This window comes from Thalassophryne amazonica, chromosome 20 (genome assembly GCF_902500255.1).
Source record: "Thalassophryne amazonica chromosome 20, fThaAma1.1, whole genome shotgun sequence".
NCBI classification, from domain to species: Eukaryota; Metazoa; Chordata; class Actinopteri; order Batrachoidiformes; family Batrachoididae; genus Thalassophryne; species Thalassophryne amazonica.
In genome coordinates this window covers 47303051-47322570 of record NC_047122.1, presented here as the reverse complement: position 1 = coordinate 47322570, position 19520 = coordinate 47303051, and the positions used below count along the sequence as shown (strand labels likewise).

Sequence of the window (19520 nt, the reverse complement as noted above, 5' to 3'; positions counted from 1 at the left end):
CCGGGGAAGACCCAGGACACGCTAGAGGGACTATGTCTCTCAGCTGGCTTGGGAACGCCTTGAGGTTCCCAAGCCCAAGGCGCAACGGGAGCGGCTGTCCCCATAAGTGGTCAAATCCTGCGATATCACACAGGGTTCAAACGAGACTGCGCTGCCCTATTAGTTTGCAGTTTCTCAATATTTTCTGAAAATTTCCAAAACACTGCCCAACTCTGAATTCATTGCAATATAGACAATTACCTGCAACATGCAGCTTCTCATATGTGCAACAAAAATTGGAGGCTTTTTGTCACACATATGAGAGGCTTTACATACAAACACAGTGATATTTGAGAAGTGAAATGAAGTTTATTGGATTTACAGAAAGTGTGCAATAATTCTTTAAACAAAATTAGGCAGGTGCTTAAATTCGGGCACCCCAACAGAAAAAAAACAAAAAAAAACAATATTTAGTAGATCCTCCTTTTGCGGAAATAACAGCCTCTAAATGCTTCCTATAGCTTCCAAAGAGAGTCTGGATTCTGGTTGAAGGTATTTTGGACCATTCACCTTTACAAAACATCTCAGGTTTGTTGGTTTCCGAGCATGGACAGCCCGCTTAAAATTACACCACAGATTTTCAATAATATTCAGGTCTGGGGACTGAGATGGCCATTCCAGAATGTTTTACTTGTTCCTCTGCATGAATGCGTCAGTAGATTTTGAGCAGTGTTTAGGGTCGTTGTCTTACTAAAAGATCCAGCCCGGGCGCAACTTCAACTTTGTCATCGATTCATGAACACTGTTCTCAAGATTCTGCTGATATTGACTGGAATCCATGTGACCTTCAACTTTAACAAGATTCCCAGTACCTGCACTGGCCACACAGCTCCACAGCATGATGGAACCACCTCCAAATTTTACTGTAGGTAGCAAGTGTTTTTCTTGGAATGCTGTGTTCTTTTTCAGCCATGCATACCACCCCTTGTTATGTCCAAATAACTCAATTTTAGTTTCATCAGTCCACAGCACCTTATTCCAAAATGAAGCTGGCTTGTCCAAATGTACTTTAGCAAACCTCAAGTGACTCTGTTTGTGGCATGTACGCAGAAAAGGCTCTGCATTACAGCATCATACAGCATCTCTTTGTGCAAAGTGCGCTGTATAGTTGAACGATGCAGAGACACTATCTGCAGCAAGATCATGTTGCAGGTCTTTGGAGCAGGTCTGTGGGTTGACTATGACTGTTCTCACCATTCTTTGCTTCAGCTTACCTGAGATTTTTCTTGGCCTGCCACTTCGGGCCTTAACTCGTACTGTGCTTGTGGTCTTCCATTTCCTCACTATGTTCCTCACAGTGGAAACTGACAGCTGAAATCTCTGAGATAGCTTTTTGTATCCTTCCCCTAAACCATGATGTTGAACAATATTTGTTTTCAGGTCATTTGAAAGTTGTTTAGAGGCTCCCATGTTGCCACTCATTAGAAGAGATGCAAAGAGAGGAAACATTTGCAAATGGCCACCTTAAATACCCTTTTTCATGACTGGATTCACCTGTGTAAGGAGATCAAGCGTCAGTGAGCTTATCAAACCAATTTTGTGTTCCAACAATCAGTGATGAATGTATTCTAATCAATTAAATGACAAGAGTGCCCAAATTTACGCACCTGCCTAATTTTGTTTAAATAATTATTGCACACTTTATTAGAAACTTAATTTCACTTCTTAAACATCAGTGTTTGTTTGCTATATGATATATTTAACTAAAATTTCTGGTCCAGACAACTAATGAGTTATGAAGGAAACATGGCTGTACCTTTAAACTTTTATACATTTTTACCTTCTTTATGCCATTTTGGGGGTGGTTCAGGCTTCTCTATATTAAAAGTTCTAAAATGATCCCATTTAAACTGTGCAACTCTCGTGTTTTGCATCAGCAGTTACACAACATCACGGTGGAGCAGAACAGAGAAAGATTTTCTTTAAAAGAGGACTTGAAAGTTCAGCTTGAGTTTGCCAGAAGGCACATGAGAGACCAGAGCCTTGATATGATGCGTTTCTTTATCAAAATTAAGTCCTTCTCTGTTACACTCCATCATGAGGTTCTCACACAGCATCTCCAATCATTGCAACAGAAGCCTACAACTCCTTCAGAGTTTTCCTTTCATCTGGACATAACTCCAGCATGACTTGAATTTCTGTCAGCACGATTAAAAAAAGTCATGAAGCCCACTGGTGCTGATTCTTATCCCTGGATTCCAATGATATAAACTGACATTTAATGTTGACCCAACCCTTTACAGAATTGGCCAATGAGTGAACCAGTACACAATTTCAATCTACTGGAAGAGCCCTTTATTTGCAGTTTTCAATACATAATATATTGTAAGAATTAGTATTCATGTACCTGATGTCATGCCTTGATACAGATGTCATGTCTTGATATACTTTTACTCTTACCATGGGTGTTAGCTGACTATATTTAACATACGCAATTGAACATACAAATAGATGGGTTCAAAACAGCTCTTGTTTTCACAGACGAAGCATTTCTCTTGAATATGAATGCCATACAGATCGCAGATGCATCACTGGTCAAAGACAGGCTTTTATCTCATAGCAAGAAAGACAGAAAACGACAAAAGAAGGAAGGAGAACCAAATTCAGAAGCACAAGGCCTGTGTGCTTTTCACTTCGGTACACTAAGGTAAGCCTTATTAGTGGTTCGGAGCACAGACAGAAGACAAGAAGTTAATTGCCTTTGATTGTTCCATCAAATCCTGCCTGGGCGGCTTACTTTTTTCACTAGACATAACGTGATTTTAAAGTAGCATACACCCATTTGTTGACAAAATGTACACCTGGCTCTTCAAGCATAGCCAGATATGCGGGAGTCAAGCCTTCACCATGGGACTGGAAATGGTTGCTATAGTAACTCCAGTCAGACATGAATTTGGGAGGTGGGGATGGTGCTGAGTCAGTGTTTCTTGGTAAAAAGACTTGAAACCACAAACTCTGAGACTTTATCGTCACATGAGGTTCTACATCACCGCGTTGGTTTTCACAGTTTATGCTGCACTGACCAAGATAACAGTTGTTTAGAATGCAGCAACTGAAAAGGAGACCACAGCAAAAGCAAGGCAGGTGGCGCTCACAGGCTGCCTCACAGTCATACATTATGCATGACCATTTATGTTAATGACAACAATGAAGAGCTCGTTATGCTTTCACCACAGATGTTAGCAAGTAGCAAGCCGATCACAGAAATGTGACGTGAAATGATTTGAGACCACTTATGAACGCCAACAGACGCTTCCTCGTGAAAAACTTTATTATCCTAAACACTAGATGCAATCAGACATGAGCCAATTGCTGGTTTCACAGGACACTGATTGTTGAAAACACCATATTTTCAAAAACCACAAAAATGCCCTGTTTGAAGGTCTCAGCTCTGTAAATAAATCTGACATAATTCCACATGGATAAGTCAGTGAGCTTTCAGTAGTTAAAACGTGTGCATCACAGTTAAAGGAGTGAGGGAATATTTTGATTATCCAAAAAACAAAAAAGGTGATAACAGCTTAGAGGAGGAAAGCCACATAATGCGCAAAGTGTTTTTTGAAGAGTAACTGAAAGAGGAGGGGAAAACACTGCACTGCCCACAGCACTTTGCTGAAATCAAAGTAATGCTATTTTGAAATCAGCTGCCACATCAGTAAAATTAATATTATGGTCTCACTAATAAAACAGGTAAAAGGGCTAATTAGTAAGCTAACATCATTAAGGTGTTTTCCGCTTTCATCATTCACTGTGGTTAGAATCCAAAGCAAAACGCAACAGAGTCACCAAACTGTTTAACAAAATAATAATACTTTTGAATCATCAAAGACTCTAACCAGTGATGCAAAATTATTTCTGTCCACCGTACATAAATGGTAAATGGACTGCATTTATACAGCGCTTTTCCATCTGCATGAGACGCTCAAAGCACTTTACAATTATGTCTCACATTCACCCATTCACACAAACACCAAAGTCAGGTTGCTGCCATGCAAGGTGCTCCCTACACACCAGCAGCAACTTGGGGATTAAGGACCTTGCCCAAGGGCCCTTAGTGATTTTCTGGTCAGGCTGGGGTTTGAACCAAGGATCTTCTGGTCTCAAGCCCAACGCTTAACCACTAGACCATCAGCTCCCCTGGATCTGAGTCTCGATCCAGAACAGTCACAAAGCCAGGCACTGGCCCCTCCCTCAGTTCGTACAATTAGAATATCCTTTGATCCAGCAAATACATAGAATTAACTTTCTTAAAAATGCAAGACATGATTAAGCAGCACGGTTGTCTGGGATGGTTTCCTCTGAGATAATACCAACTAACTTCAGTGACCAGCTGTGTGACTGTGGAATCATCAGTCAATGAAGAAATAAACTAGAGACATTCATCACAAAATGCCCCGCACGCAGTATTATTTTCCATGCAAAGTGCAGTAATATGTACTTGTATGTGGTGGGTATTTGGTTGAAACCTTATGTGTTTGATGTAAACTGGGATATACAATGAAAAAATTGGAGATTGGCATAATTTTTTATTTAGAGGATGTGACGAACAGTGACCATAAAAAGGCGGTCACGGTCGCCAGCCTTCAAAACAAATGCAACCACTGGTGACCTTGAATCGGAGGTCAAGGTCACCGGCCTTCGAGCCCATGCGAAGTACTCCTCCAAGGCATATATCCACCAAATATTAAGTTTCTGCGAGCAATAGGTGCCAAGCTACGTTGCAGCGAAGGATTTGACAGTTGTGACCACTGGTGACCTTGAAAAGTAGGTCAAGGTCACTGGCCTTCAAACCTATGCGAAGTACTCCTCCAAGGCATGTACCCACCAAACATGAAGTTTCTGCAAGCAATAGGTGCTGAGCTACGTTGCGGCGAAGGATTTGAGAGTTATGACCACTGGTGACCTTCAAAAGTAGGTCAAGGTCACTGGCCTTTGAACCTATGCGAAGTACTCCTCTAAGGCATGTACCCACCAAATATGAAGTTTCTGTGAGCAATAGGTGCCGAGCTATGTTGCGATGAACGAATTGCGGCCGGACAGACGGACAACCCGGATGCTATATGCCCCGCCTCTCAGCGCAAACACCACGCAGGGCATAATAAAAACAATTCATGAGTGTCACAAACTGTGGATATGTGGCGGGTGCCTTAAAGTAAATATACAAAGTAGTTCTATCTACCATGCTTAATCACTGTCATATATAAGGAAGCAGGATTACTGGAAAATTATTTATTTAACGTATTGTCATCAACTTGAGTTGAACGGTTTGATAGAGTATTAAATGCAGGAGCAATTAAATTTGGGGTGCCACTGCAAAGAAATTGCAGAACCACAAACTATAAGAGATTTATTTCTGTATTTATTTACTGATTTATTTACTGGCGAGACTGCAGAGTCACATAAAGGGCTGATATTAAGTTTATTTTTTGTTTTCTTAAATACTGCATGTTACTCAAATAGATTTTTACAAATACTACTGAAAATGTCGGGGCTGGAATAAATATAATTCAATTTTAGGGCAGAATCTGATAAAGAGGCAGACCCAGGATATGTTACAACAGCTTTGTGAGACTGGACGTTTTCCTTATGAACTGATTTTCAGAAAATAGTAAAAAAAATAAAAAAGGTGCCAATATAGATATCTAAATTAGCACATATTGGGTGCAGAGTTAAAATTATTTTAATAATACTTTAGGGTCTTGGATGCACTCTGAGTGCCCTTCACATATCTCCGCAAATACTCTGACGTACATGTACTTGCCATCACATACTGTCATCATATGTTACAGGTCCAATGGTTTTATAAATGGTGAACCAAGTTCACTTTACAATACGTGTGATTGCTTACAAAAGCGTATTTTCACAACACAAGGGAAATTAAGATAACATAAATAAAATAAAAAAAACTAACTAATCAACTCTCAGTGATTTAACACCATTGAACACATCCATCACTGAGTTTTCTTTCCAGCTGATGCTTTGGGTCCCATCCCAGCAGTGGGTTGTGTGTTGCAGTTAGCCAGACTAAGTGCATGTGTGTACTGTGGGTGCACCAGTGGAAGTGTGCTGGTGCTAATGGGCTTACTGGTTGAGTCTGCAGAGCACAGCTGGAGAGGCAGAGGAGCACAGCACTGCAGAATTCCCCACCAGCTAAAGCAAACTATTTATAGCACACATACACAAACATACAGTTTTCATAGGCTTGTGAGAACCGTACGCACGCACACACACACACGCACACACACACAACTACCAATGTATTGCTGAAGCCCTGAAATAAACCATCTCTGCAGTACGTGTCGACAGAGATCTATGCATGTTTTTCAAGCACGAACACATAAACAACTATAAATCAGTGTGTAAACGAGTGATGTCAGATTTATGGGAAGCGCACAGCTACTGTGGGCCTGTAGGTCACTCCGTCAAGGAATGTCATTTCTAATTCATGGCAAAAATATCTAACCCAATAATGTGTGAGAAAAAAAACAAAAACAACACACCTACTCGAAGCCCAGGTCTGTGTGTGTTTGCACTGTTATTACAACCCCAATTCCAATGAATTTGAGACATTGTGTAAAATGTAAATTAAAAACAGAATACAATGATTTGCAAATCCTCTTCAACCTATATTCAATTGAATACACCACAAAGACAAGATATTTAATGTTCAAACTGATAAAATTTGTTTTTGTACAAATATTTGCTCATTTTGAAATGGATGCCTGCAACACGTTTGAAAAAAGCTGGGACAGTGGTATGTTTACTACTGTGTTACATCACCAACCACACTCAATAAGGGTTTGGGAACTGAGGACACTAATTGTTGAAGCTTGTAGGTGGAATTCTTTCCCATTGTTGCTTGATGTACGATTTCAGTTGTTCAACAGTCCGGGGTCTCCGTTGTTGTATTTTCCGCTTCATAATGCGCCACACATTTTCAAAGGGCGACAGGTCTGGACTGCAGGCAGGCCAGTCTAGTACCTGCACTCTTTTACTACTAAGCCACACTGTTGTAAGACGTGCAGAATGTGGTTCGGCTTTGTCTTGCTGAAATAAGCAGGGACGTCCCTGAAAAAGACGTTGGATGGCAGCATGTGTTGCTCCAAAACCTGGATGTACCTTTCAGCATTGATGGTGCCATCACAGATGTGTAAGTTGCCCATACCATGGGCACTAACACATCCCCATACCATTACAGATGCTGGCTTTTGAACTTCGCGCTGGTAACAATCTGGATGGTCTTTTTCCTCTTTTGTCCGGAGGACACGACGTCCATGAATTGAAATGTGGACTCATCAGACCACAGTACACTTTTCCACTTTGTGTCTGTCCATTTCAAATGAGCTCAGGCCCAGAGAAGACAACGGTGTTTTTGGATGTTGTTGATGTATGGGTTTCACTTTGCATGGGAGAGTTTTAACTTGCACCTGTAGATGTAGCGACGAACTGGCCACTAGATGTAGTGCCGCCTGAGGGATCGAAGGTCACGGGCATTCAATGTTGGTTTTCGGCCTTGCTGCTTATGTGTAGAAAGTTCTCCAGATTCTCTAAATCTTCTGATTATATTGTGGACTGTAGATGATGGAATCCCTAAATTCCTTGCAATTGAATGTTGAGAAACATTGTTCTTAAACTGTTGGACTATTTTTTCACGCAGTTGTTCACAAAGTGGTGATCCTCACCCCATCTTTGCTTGTGAACGGCTAACCCTTTTGGGGATGCTCCTTTTATACCCAATCATGACACTCACCTGTTTCCAATTAACCTGTTCACTTGTGGAATGTTCCAAACAGGTGTTCTTTGAGCATTCATCAACTTTCCCACTCTTTTGTTACTGATGTCCCAGCTTTTTTGAAATGTGCTGCAGGCATCCATTTCAAAATGAGCAAATATTTGCATAAAAACAATAAGGTTTATCAGTTTGAACATTAAATATCTTGTCTTTGTGGTGTATTCAACTGAATGTAGGTTGAAGAGGATTTGCAAATCACTGTATTCTGTTTTTATTTACATTTCACACAACATCCCAACTTCATTGGAATTGTGGTTGTATACAGTATACAAATAATGAATGTTTATGAGTTCAATGGAATGAATATTTAATTCAGTGAAAGATGGAATGTAACATTCCATCTTTCACCAAATTAAATATTTAAATAATATTGAAATAAATGGAATGAATATTTAATTAAATATTCGTGGGGGTGGCATTTAGCTATGTTTAGCTAAATGCTGCCCCCGGTAGTGTGAGCGTGCACGGTGGTCGTGGCGTACAAAAGCACATTTCATATAGCACCAAAAATTGCACGCTAATAAAGAACTATTGCACGGTCAGTAAAACCAAACCAAAACCAAATGGTACGAATAACCCATGTCACGTGACATACAAACCACCAATCAAATGACAAGGATCCACTCAGACATTATATAGTGTGTGATGGTGTGCAGCATGTGTGAGGTATGATATTGTCCATCTTACCTAAGAAGGAGCTCTTTTGGGAGCTTTTTGTTGATGGGAGCTTCATCACTGTTTGAGAACACCTGCAGAGACATAAGATGAACATTAACAGTGATACAAATATCACAAACATGTTAGTGCAGGTCAGGATGGTTCAAATCATTAAGGCAGTGATAAAGACATTTTTAAATCCATTACTTATACCTAAAAGACCAGTTGACCCTTTAAACTAAATATCTGGATTATTATTCATACAAATCATCAATTTTATAGCCAGTTTTCTTTAGGCATGTTAGGGGATGGATACAGGAATATTTCCAACTCACTGAACATGTCTTGGGTGCCCTGACACTTGCGCGACTTTGATCCGCGCATTTGCACGCACATCGTTGTGATGATCCCACCTGCTGTGCTCCCAGATGGATGTCGAACTTTGTTCCACTGGATGCCCCGAGTTGTGCCCTGGAAGCTGCATGTATAAAAATAATTGTGTTGTAGCGGATTAATCATTTTCTATTGGAGTTGGCTGTTGAAACCGCCTCTAATCGCTTCCAGAATCACAGCGGACCACTCCAGCTGCAGATTTTCTGTCTCTCTCCCATGCGTGCACTTAATGTGGTGGAGAATGCATTTGGAACTGTCTAAAAAGGTAATTATTTGTAATGTTTATATTTTAACAGCTTGGTAAAACAGTTGCATGTTCTTTCCTTGTTGTGTGCAGCTGTAAAAGTATGTCTATGATAGATTTAACATGTCGTTATAGTCGAGCTGCGCTCTGATGCGGTGCGCTGATGCAATCACATGCTGTGTTTTTGACTTGTTTGTGCAATGTTCACGTCATTAATGCGTAATGGACATTTTGAACATTTTAAAATTGTCTTTGCGCACGTACACAAAGCTGAGCACAGTTTACCACAGTTTACAATGAGTTTGAGATGAGTTTAGTCTCGTGCACGGCAGAGTGCATGCAAGTGCACAGATCAAAGTCGTGCAAGTGTCAGGGGGCCTTTAGTCTTTGTCAATCATACAAACAGTACTCTAGTGTAAATCTGTCTGGAGTAGGCAGTTCTCAAATACTGAGTGGGTTTGCAAAAACATGACAAGTGAGGGAAGCCTTCAGAACACCCATGACAACTTTAAAGGAGATATAGGCTTATGTGGGTGTAATTCAAGAAACTGTGGATATTGTAACTTTTGCCTGTTGCATCATCACTAATACAGCTTCATGGTTTATCCCAGGATACTGTACCATGAACAAATGAGAGTCTATAACTTGCCCTAGACAGGACATGAGTCCATCGGAGGTTACTTCCCCAGCAAAAGCTGATACCGATTTACAGTTTGGTGGACTGACACAATGTAGGTGATGTTTCGCGTGCATAGACCCAGACAAGTAGACAGAAGAGATCACTCCTAGAATTAAAACTACAGTCTTGGTAATGTCGCATCGCCACCTGGCAATGCAATAAAACAGATCATCAATCTAGGCTCAAGTCTCCCATGTGCATACTGCCAAACTGCATCGGAAATTTTCTCTCGCTACATTTATATTGCACTTCTCCATCTGAATCAGATGCTCAAATTAGGCGCTTTACATTGATGCCTCACATTCACCCATTCACACTGAGGTCAGGGCATGCAAGCTGCTCAACTGCAAGGACTTTGTCCGAGGATCCTCTGGTCACAAGCCCAATGCTTAACCACAAAACCATCACCTCCCAGGTCCTATCAGGTCTTCCTTTTTGGGCGGCATGTGGAACATGCCTTTCAACTTAGCCACAAGTACCCCCATCTTCAGGTCTTCTGTTCTTGCTGGTGTTATTAACAAAATATGGCCTGGCAGGGATTCTCGTTAGCCTGGCAGTCCACCAGACTTACAATACTGTAGAGGAAGCACTGGACTGTTTACAAATGGCTGTAAATCCTAAATGGTTAATTTGACAATTCTGTTAAACCCCTCAAATTCAAGCTAAATGTCTACACTACAAGCACGTTTTGATAGTTTAATTTCAACATCACTGTGGAGTGTAAAGAGGAAAAATTACAAAATTGTGTCACTGTCCAAGTATTTATGTCACTGACTGTAAAAGAAGATAAACTGAATTGGATCCAAATCAACTTTAGAATTTAACCAACTCTTTGTTGACCCAAGAACAATCTTGCAAAAACAAATAACATCCAAACCCATTATTTATTCCTTCAGTTATCATTTCCACAGTTGACCATGAGGTAAGTTCTACATAGGCACATTGGTGCTTTTCCACAGATTCTCGCATGATCAAGAATTGAACCCAGATCTACATATTGGATATTGGTAGCACTGAGCTCCATGCTCTACTCATAGCTGAACAAACATGAACGAAAAGTAGCCAGCCAGGGCTTGACATAAACCAATTTGCCCTACTGGCACACAGGGCCAGTAGAATTTAGAAGTTAGTGGCCCAGAGTGTAGGAGCACTGGCCCATGGCTTTGCGTCAAAAAGCCACGGTTTCGAAACCATTAAAATTTTCCATTATACCATCCCTACGGTATGAGTGGGTTATGAGAATTCTTGACAAGCAGAGCTGCCGCCCTTCCCCCTGGCGCACACCTCTGTCTCTGTTTACAAACAGGCAGCTAACGTTAGCTAGCACTGAACTTTTCCCTCCGTCTAAAAGGACCAAGTTGGCTTTTTAATTTTATTTTCTGTGGAATAGCCCTTCAAGACAAAAACGATGGCAACAAAGCACTGTAGCTATGGCCTGAGTCGGATGCGGAGCGATTCAAGATACCCGCAATGGATTACATGGAAGGAGTATTCCAGCCACGTTTTTCCCTAACTAAGCAAGTAAGTCATATTTCCCATGGGGCGGATGCTACATGTCTAAAAGAGTGACTATTATTTTGATATTTTCTCTAAAGTTACCAGTGGTATAGTGCTTGTAGCAGTAGATATCACATCAATTAGTGCGCCTGAATCACGCGGGCTTCATATGCAAATTGCCATAATGTTGCTAAAGCACATTTTAAAGCTATATATAATACCGTGAAACCATGAAACTGTGGTATTTTTGCCCATGGTTATCATACCGTCCAAATCTCATACCGGCCCATGCCTACATGGAGCGTGGTGCGAGACCAAAACAAACATGGCGGACTCGGTGAAGATTGATGACATGGAGATGTGAAGAAATTTGACTTTGCCGCTGCAAAATATGGTAAAATAAATAGAATTTTGCATATTTTTGTAGTGGCCCGAGTGGGCCATCATTTGATAAATTGTACTGGCCCACAGTGGCCTGAAAGTGGGCCAAATCGGTGCCGGGCCGGCGGGCAAATGGTTATGTCGAGCCCTGCCAGCTGTTTTTCTAACACTTATTTTGTTGAGTATCACAGAGGACTTGGTCCTCTTCCACCATACAACGAGTGACAGAGTTCACCCTGGAAAGTTCACCAGCCCAAGTTGGGTTTGAACATCCTTCTTGCTGTGGCAGTGCTAAAGTGGTATGACCCTATTACCTCTACGATTCCAACAAAGAATAAAATGACTACAGAACTATTACATCCCATCATTAGCATCATATCACATGAAAACAAGCTAAATTGTGTATCATGTTTAGGTACTATATATATATATATATATATATATATATATATATATATATATATATCCACAGCTATGTTTGGTTTCCATGTCTCCTCCTTACAAGCTTATAATTCTGTTAGCCTTGTCAGCTCGTTGGCATGCTTATCTGAATTAGTCTACTCGCTGGATGTCTGGCCATCTGCTGAGTGGGACTCTCACACAGAAGCACGCTAGCAGTGGATCCAAATCAGACATCTCTGCATGAGGAACAGAGGTAGAACATTCTGGATCAGGTGGGCCGCATTCAGTCATGAATCTAAATTACGGCAAACACCCACATCCACTCTGCTACTGCAAACGCACATCTTGCCAGTGATACCTTACATCCTTAAAAGTGTGTTTAATGAGGGGACTCCCTGCTGTTTCATGCATGAGTGCAAACACTGAAATACTTTTTTTTTTTTTTTAACTAGGGAAAAAAAAATGGTCCAATGATTGATTTTTGTTTTTTAATTATGACACACACACAACATCCTTGAAAGAGAACGGAATAACAGAGGGCGAAAAAGGAAAGAGGAGTGCAAGGATGTAAACAGGAAAACAAAAGAAAAGGAGGTGCTGCAGTCAGAAAGGACAGGAAAGATATTAACTAAGCGACAATTAAAACCAGAGTGGAACAGGAGAGGTGAGATGGGGAGAGAGGACGTAAAGGTCAATGGACAGGAAGTTGGGTCAATAAAGACAACAGACTCAATTCAATCAGACCCTTAAAAAACAATGTTGGTTTCTGTTTTAAGGAGTATGCTCAGAAAGCAGCAGAAACACTGATATAAAACAGGGACCTGATCCCATGATTTGCCTGCAACCCCCAACACAAGCACTCCGATTGGTTATGTCATTGTTACCGCTCCTGCTGTTGGTTTTACCTCCCTTTGGGGAATTACATTCCATGCTATTACATGCCTTCCTGTAGGCGCAGCAGATTGACAAGCATGAGGTGAAATGGCATCAGTGAGATATATCAGTGATACATCCAAAATGGTGATGGCTGTTCTATTAGCTAGTCATCATCAGATTTGATAAAATTTTGCGCTACTGAAGCATAAACGGCTGTAAAACACTTCACTACCATTTTCAGGCAGTTGTTATGCCATGCTAGATGGTACAAGTACACTCATTTCACACAACTGTTAATGTATTATTGGACATTAATTGTGCAAGTTAGCTAGCAATCATAGCCTGCTCACAACAACATTTTCAAGGTCGGATTACGGTGACGGGTATCAAATATATGTCATTGCACATCGGGGGCAGATCTGGCATTTTGTAAGGGTGGGGGGGGAGAGATTTGTAAATGTCTTATGCAATCTAGGGGGCATACCTCCCAGAAAACTTTGAATTTTTAGGTGCCATTTCCTGCATTTTGGTGCATATTTCAACACAAAATGCAATCACAAAGAAAAAATACTTATACCTGTTTTTTTATTCATTTGAAACTGTATTGTACAATTGTGAATGTGATGCTATGATGTTAAGTAACAGAACATTTGAAATGTCTGAGGTTATAAAGGTGAACACCTTTGCTACACCTTCCTGAATCAAGGTCGGGTACAAATTTATCTGGCTGAGTCACTTGTTGCTGAATAGAGGATTGATCCATGAAACTGGGGTTGCATGCTCTGCCCTCGGCTCACATTATAAAATCATGTCCTGCTGAAATATAGTCTGTTCTAAAAATTGATCAATACAAGTTTTAATCAGTTGCCATCCCATACTTGATGGTACAAATCCTCTAATTTTATATAACTATTCATTTAACATTGGCTAGCAGCCACCCAATTTGTTAGCTAGCTACTGTGACCTACTCGCAACGTTTAAAACAATAGTTTATGGTGAATGCAATGACAGAAATATTATCTCATTTGATTAAATTCTTTCCTGTCAAAGCAAAGTTTGTTGTAATAACTGATCAATACAATTTTTAGTCAGTAATAACACCATACTTGGTGTTATAAACCCACTCATTTTACATAAACAGTTAGCAACAGTGTCAGCTGGCTAGTTCTCAAAGAGTACTGCACCATACACTGTTCTCAAGCCAGACAAACACAATTTTAAGTCAGTTATATCACCATATTTAATTGTAATTATTGATTGTGATTATGTGAAATGCAATCATTTCACATATTTGTTAATTTATTACTGGTTAGCAGCCACTCTAGCTAGCTGGCTAACTATCATTGCCTTTATTGCTCTCCATACTAGATTATGTGAGTGGCGATCATAACTATAATACGCCATTTCATTTGATCAAATTCTGGCCCAACAAAGTGTAAATTCAAACAAAAGATCACTACAATATGCAGTAAGTTTAAAAACACCAAACAGTAAAAATACACCTCTTTCATGTAATTGTTAATTTTTTTTCTGGTTAGTGGCCATGCTAGTGCAAGCGGCATGGACTTGGTCGCCGATACCGCCATATTCGTTGTGTGTGATGCATTCTGGGAAGGCAAGGGGGCAAACAACAGTGGAGTCTTCTGATTTCACTACGTTTACGGTGAAATAATTGAAAGATTTCTTAAAGTAGCTCAAAATATTTGCCTTTTCAAGACGTTTATCTTTTTGTCAAAGGCCTTTCTTCTCCTCCTTTCGTTCAGTGTGTGTGATGGTGATCACTGTGTCTGAAATAACTCATTTTTAGTTCTGTCTTTAAAAACATTACTGCTGATCGCCTGGATTAACTAATTTACACGTTAGCTTCCCATGCTAGCTCTGTCACGAAGTTTCCGTTTGTCAGCAGAGACTGTGTTCATAACTGAATGTTAGATCTTTTATTATTGTTGTCATTTATTTTAAGGCCCCCCAAAAAACATTAGTTGTCATCCTGTACATCAGAAAAAAAGTGATGAGGGCAGATGGTGGTGTTTTTATGTTTCTTTTTTTCTTAGAAACAGGTACATACATCATTTCAAACCTGAAAAACGACACATACAGCACCTGCATACCAAGTGAGGAACTAAAAATATCGGCTATTTTTAAAATAAATCTTGTTTCCATGTTGAATTCAGTCAGTGTTCTGCACGTTAGTAGCGTGGCAAACATGCATACTGTGTGTGAGTGAGACAGAGCCACTGACTGTGTGGTTGTCAATGACAACAAATGGCAAATTCCAGTAAACTTAGTAAACTTCAGCCATTTTCGGCCAAAGCATACTTACCACCTAGCGGATGTGCCAGTTCTTCCATCAGCTGTACTGCCATCAATGAAATTAGCCAAAAATAAAAAATTAATTAATGCAGGCTGATTTCAGTATGTGGGCGGGGATGATAAACTAATATTTTTTTGTTTGTTTGTTTGTTTTTATGGAGGCTAATATATGAATAGTGAGAAGGGGGTAGCAGTTTGTAAGTGTTTACTTCTTGCTACTCCTTTTCGCGCTTTATTTCTTTTTTGACATATTTTTCTTGTGAATTATTTTTTCCTTTTTTGTGTGTCTTTTTTGAGAGGAGGGGGTAGTTTGTGCGCAATAAATTCAGTTCATTCATTCATTTCAGACTAATCTATCACGGTGATATGATGACAGAAATAACTTCAATTTTTACGTCTGTTTTAAAAACACATCACTGATCACAATGATGCCTTGCATAGTTGTGAACGCAGTCTTTCTGTCATCACATTGCCGTGATAGATTAGACAAATAAAAATGATCTAGTCAAGAAATGATACAGTCAAGAAATGCTGCTGTTGTTTGCACCCTTGGTTTTCCCAAATGCATCGCACACAGCAAAGATGGCGGTGAGATATGCTTGCTAAACTTGCACGCAAACAAATACCATTTTCTGCTAATATGTGTTGATCAGGTGATGTCAAACTGCTACCCAGTTATTGGTTTTTAAATAGGTTAGCCAAGTATCTGTAACGTAAAATATCTGTGTGTGATTAGGCTACAGTGGAAACACAACAGCTGCTGCATAAAGCTTCCAACCCGTTTCATTTTAACAGGCCAAGTTAATAAGATTTACATTGTGGCTGCAACATTAATCAAATACTGGAAGCAACAGCGGAATATTGTTGAAAACATGAATAAATCCAAACGAAACATGATGGATTCAGGTTTGATTTCTGTTGACCAAATTATTTCAATGCATTCAAATAATTTCTTAAATATGTTGATACAACTCTTCCTAACCAGTGTTCACAAAAAAAACATACTAACTTTTACTGACAAGGATAAGTGATTACATTGTATGATTACTTTAAAAAAAAAACAGTTCAATTATTTTTCAATCACAGGTCCTAAAAACATCTGTGAAAGTATGTTTTGAACAACACGTTTTGCTCAGGGCCAAGGACAAGCATTAGGAAATGTTTGACACAAAAAGAGTTTCTTTGATTTTCTACTCTAAGCTTTTTCACTCAAGTAAACTGAATCTAAATAGATTGTACCGGTGCAATGCTGTAATTCAGACGACTGCTCATGCTCCTCTAAAGTCAGAGGTGAGGATTTCCCAACCACCTCCACAACACATTACTCACCTTTGACCTCTCTTTCTGCACACAACAGCTAAACCTCAATGGGCAGCATACAATCTACAATAAACAACCCAAGATCAAACCTTTGGCAACATGTAACAGACACTCTTGCCTTTATGTTGTAATAAAATGTGAAGTATAGAATCACTGTTAGTCTTAGTGATTTAACTTATAACAACAGCATTAATGTGTAATTTAAACTGAATAATGAGATACTATACCATGAGTGTGATCCCACCCAAATCCAATGGAAGTAGCTGCAGATGCAATGACATCAAGACAATATTCAGCATGCAATTCCAGCAGGCACTGCTGCTGCATTCTGAAAGCAGCAGAATTCAAAGCCAGTTCTGGTACACAGACTTTATTAAAGTTATCAACTCAGCATGCTAGTGTCTTCATTCCCTGTGCTAGTGGAGCAGCATTCTCTAGCAGGGAGTTCCTCTCTGCGGTTGTGCTCCTATACCTAGATGGTGTGCAACCGTAGGGATCTGCAAATCTGGTTTGTGGCTGAGGTCTCATGTTTGTTACTACAGATTTACATGATGTCCTGCGATTAACAGGGCAAGCAAAGCCATAATGGAGTCAGTCAATGAGTGAGGGCATGAGTGGGTCGCAAAATTTTGGTCAATACAGGTGAGCAAAGCTCCTCTTTTGGGCCGTGGCATCTTTCTAATATAACAATTGCAGTTACTATATATATAGTTTAAAATGAGTTTGTAGGATTTATCTGTATTTATTAGCAGAAAATGGAATACAGCATTCATTACAATCTAGTGATTTGGCTATAATTACCTACAACACTTCAATGTGTTTTCATGTTACAATGAGTCCTCCATATCGACATGAGAGAGGCCATGATGATACAGTAGACCAAAACGGACATGCTTACTCTGCATTTTACAATGTGCCCACACTAAAGAAAAAAAGAAGAGGAATAACTTGTTGCTCCACTATACACAGTCTACTGGTGGCTTGTGCAGGCTAAGAAGTTTGACAACCCTCATGCTCATGAAATGAAGGGTCATACTTAGTGTTTGTCACAAGAGAATGCAAGGGAGCAAGAAGCAAAAATGTGAAGGGAAAAAAAAAATCACGGCCAGCGAAAGCAAGCATTCTGCAATCTGCAACCTCACCACTAAATGGCAATAAATCCTACATAATGTAGCTTTATATAATGTGGAGACCGTGGGACATGTCTGGGCTTGTTCAAAGAGGCACATGCCTACTTTTTTCCATGTCATTTAGGTGGCCACTTCAGCCACTGTTATTTAAACCAGTCAATAGCTAGGAAACACCAGACTTTACTAATCAGCTATGGCTGTAGCAAGAAGACAGGGGAAACTATGCAATGTAGCTGATCACCAAGAGCAGGGTTGGTGAATCCAACATTCAGATTCTATGAACAAACCACTCACAAATCAACCCAAACCTTGAAGAATCTCACCAATGTGGAAATGATACTTGATGTAACCAATGCTCACTCAGTATAGCAAACCAATAACCAGTTGGACAAGCCTTTTTAATGTTTGCATGGGGGGAAAAAAAAGCTGACACGGCAAACCATGATATAATTATACCACAGGTATTACACATGGAAGGAAGTTTCCCTAGAGAGGACCTAAGTAGGTTGAGTCAGGTGAAATGCACTTGTTTCGTTCCTTGACAAAAAAAAGAAGTGAAATCTCCTCACGGAATAAAAAAGTCAAAGCTGACCTGACTCAACCTCCTCAACCTACTATCTCCACAGACACCTAGCTCAGAACATTTGCTAAAATGGTGCAGGTGAGCACTGAAAATAATAAGTTAAATACTAAATTATCCCTGAAGTATGATCACATATTTGCAGGCAGGTCTCACAGGGGGTTGCAGACTGTGTTTATATCTCCATCTGCAGATCATCCAGTGCCTCCCTGAAGCCTGGAAGCTCAAGACACCCAGAGCCACAGCCCTCCTGAGCTCCATGTCGTCCTGCTGGACTGATGCAGCAGGACCACAACCAATGGAACCAATGGACAAAAAATAAATAAATAAAAACACACATCAAACACACACATTTAGCACAACAAGCTGGTGGTCCACTCCCTGTGTCATACCTCGAACCGGCCCTTGGTGATACCGTTCATGTCTGCAGCCGCACGTCCCTCTTTATTAAGACACCAGGAGAGCTGTTTGACGGAAGTCTGTGTCGCTTTTTTTTTTGTCGCTGTTTATTTATTTTTTGTGGGAGGTGGGAGGTGAGGAGGGGTGAGGTGGGGGGTAGGAGCCTGAGCTGGAGCTGGGAACCTCACACGCCCTCCTCCTCCCCCAGCCAGCCGTCAGCGAGGCTCCTGCCTCCGGGTCGCCGGTGAGGCTAGCGTCCGTCCGGGGCCGATAAGGGCGGCTGTGTCGGCTCCCCAGCCCGTCTCATCGCAGGGCTAGCAAAATAACAATAATAACATGGACGGTCTGTCAAGTGACTTCACTTCCGCCTCTCCCTTCATCGCTCCAGCGCAGGTCAGCTGGCCCCCAAAAATCTGCCAGGTTCAACTCCAACAATAATAATTTAAAAACAAACAAAAAAAACACACACACACAAATAACGCCAAAAAAGGACAAATTCTAAAGCAGCTCCGCAGCACGTCAGCGTCGAGTTGTCGTTTGGCCGCGACGCGTTTCTCTCAATGTTTTCTGTTTCCTCGCGGGGGGAAGGGGGAGGGGCTACGTGACGTCAGTGCTGCGGGAAAAGCACGCGGGGTCGGTTTGTTTTGATTGTGGGGTCTTGCAGAAGGGTTTTTTTTTTCTTCTTCTTCTTCTTCTGCTTCTTCTTCTTCTTTCCTAGAAGATTATGATAAATGCGCACTCGGTTTGAGTTCAGCTCACGACACTCACGAGCCACCGCCGTGGGATTATAAAACACGCGTCTGTGATTTTCAGCTCAC

At 40.6% G+C, this 19520-nt stretch overlaps 1 protein-coding gene across 1 annotated transcript in view; it reads right to left on the bottom strand.

Moving 5' to 3' along the window:
• fbxl2 (F-box and leucine-rich repeat protein 2) overlaps positions 1-19186 on the bottom strand; it is a 41634-nt gene extending 22448 nt beyond the window's left edge. Inside the window, exons 1-2 of the mRNA XM_034161078.1 lie at positions 18696-19186; positions 8519-8580 (exon numbers count right to left, since the gene is read on the bottom strand). Coding sequence (XP_034016969.1) covers positions 8519-8580; positions 18696-18725 — 92 coding nt within the window. The 5' untranslated portion in view covers positions 18726-19186. The remainder of the gene's footprint in view (positions 1-8518; positions 8581-18695) is intronic.
• Positions 19187-19520: the final 334 nt, after the last annotated feature.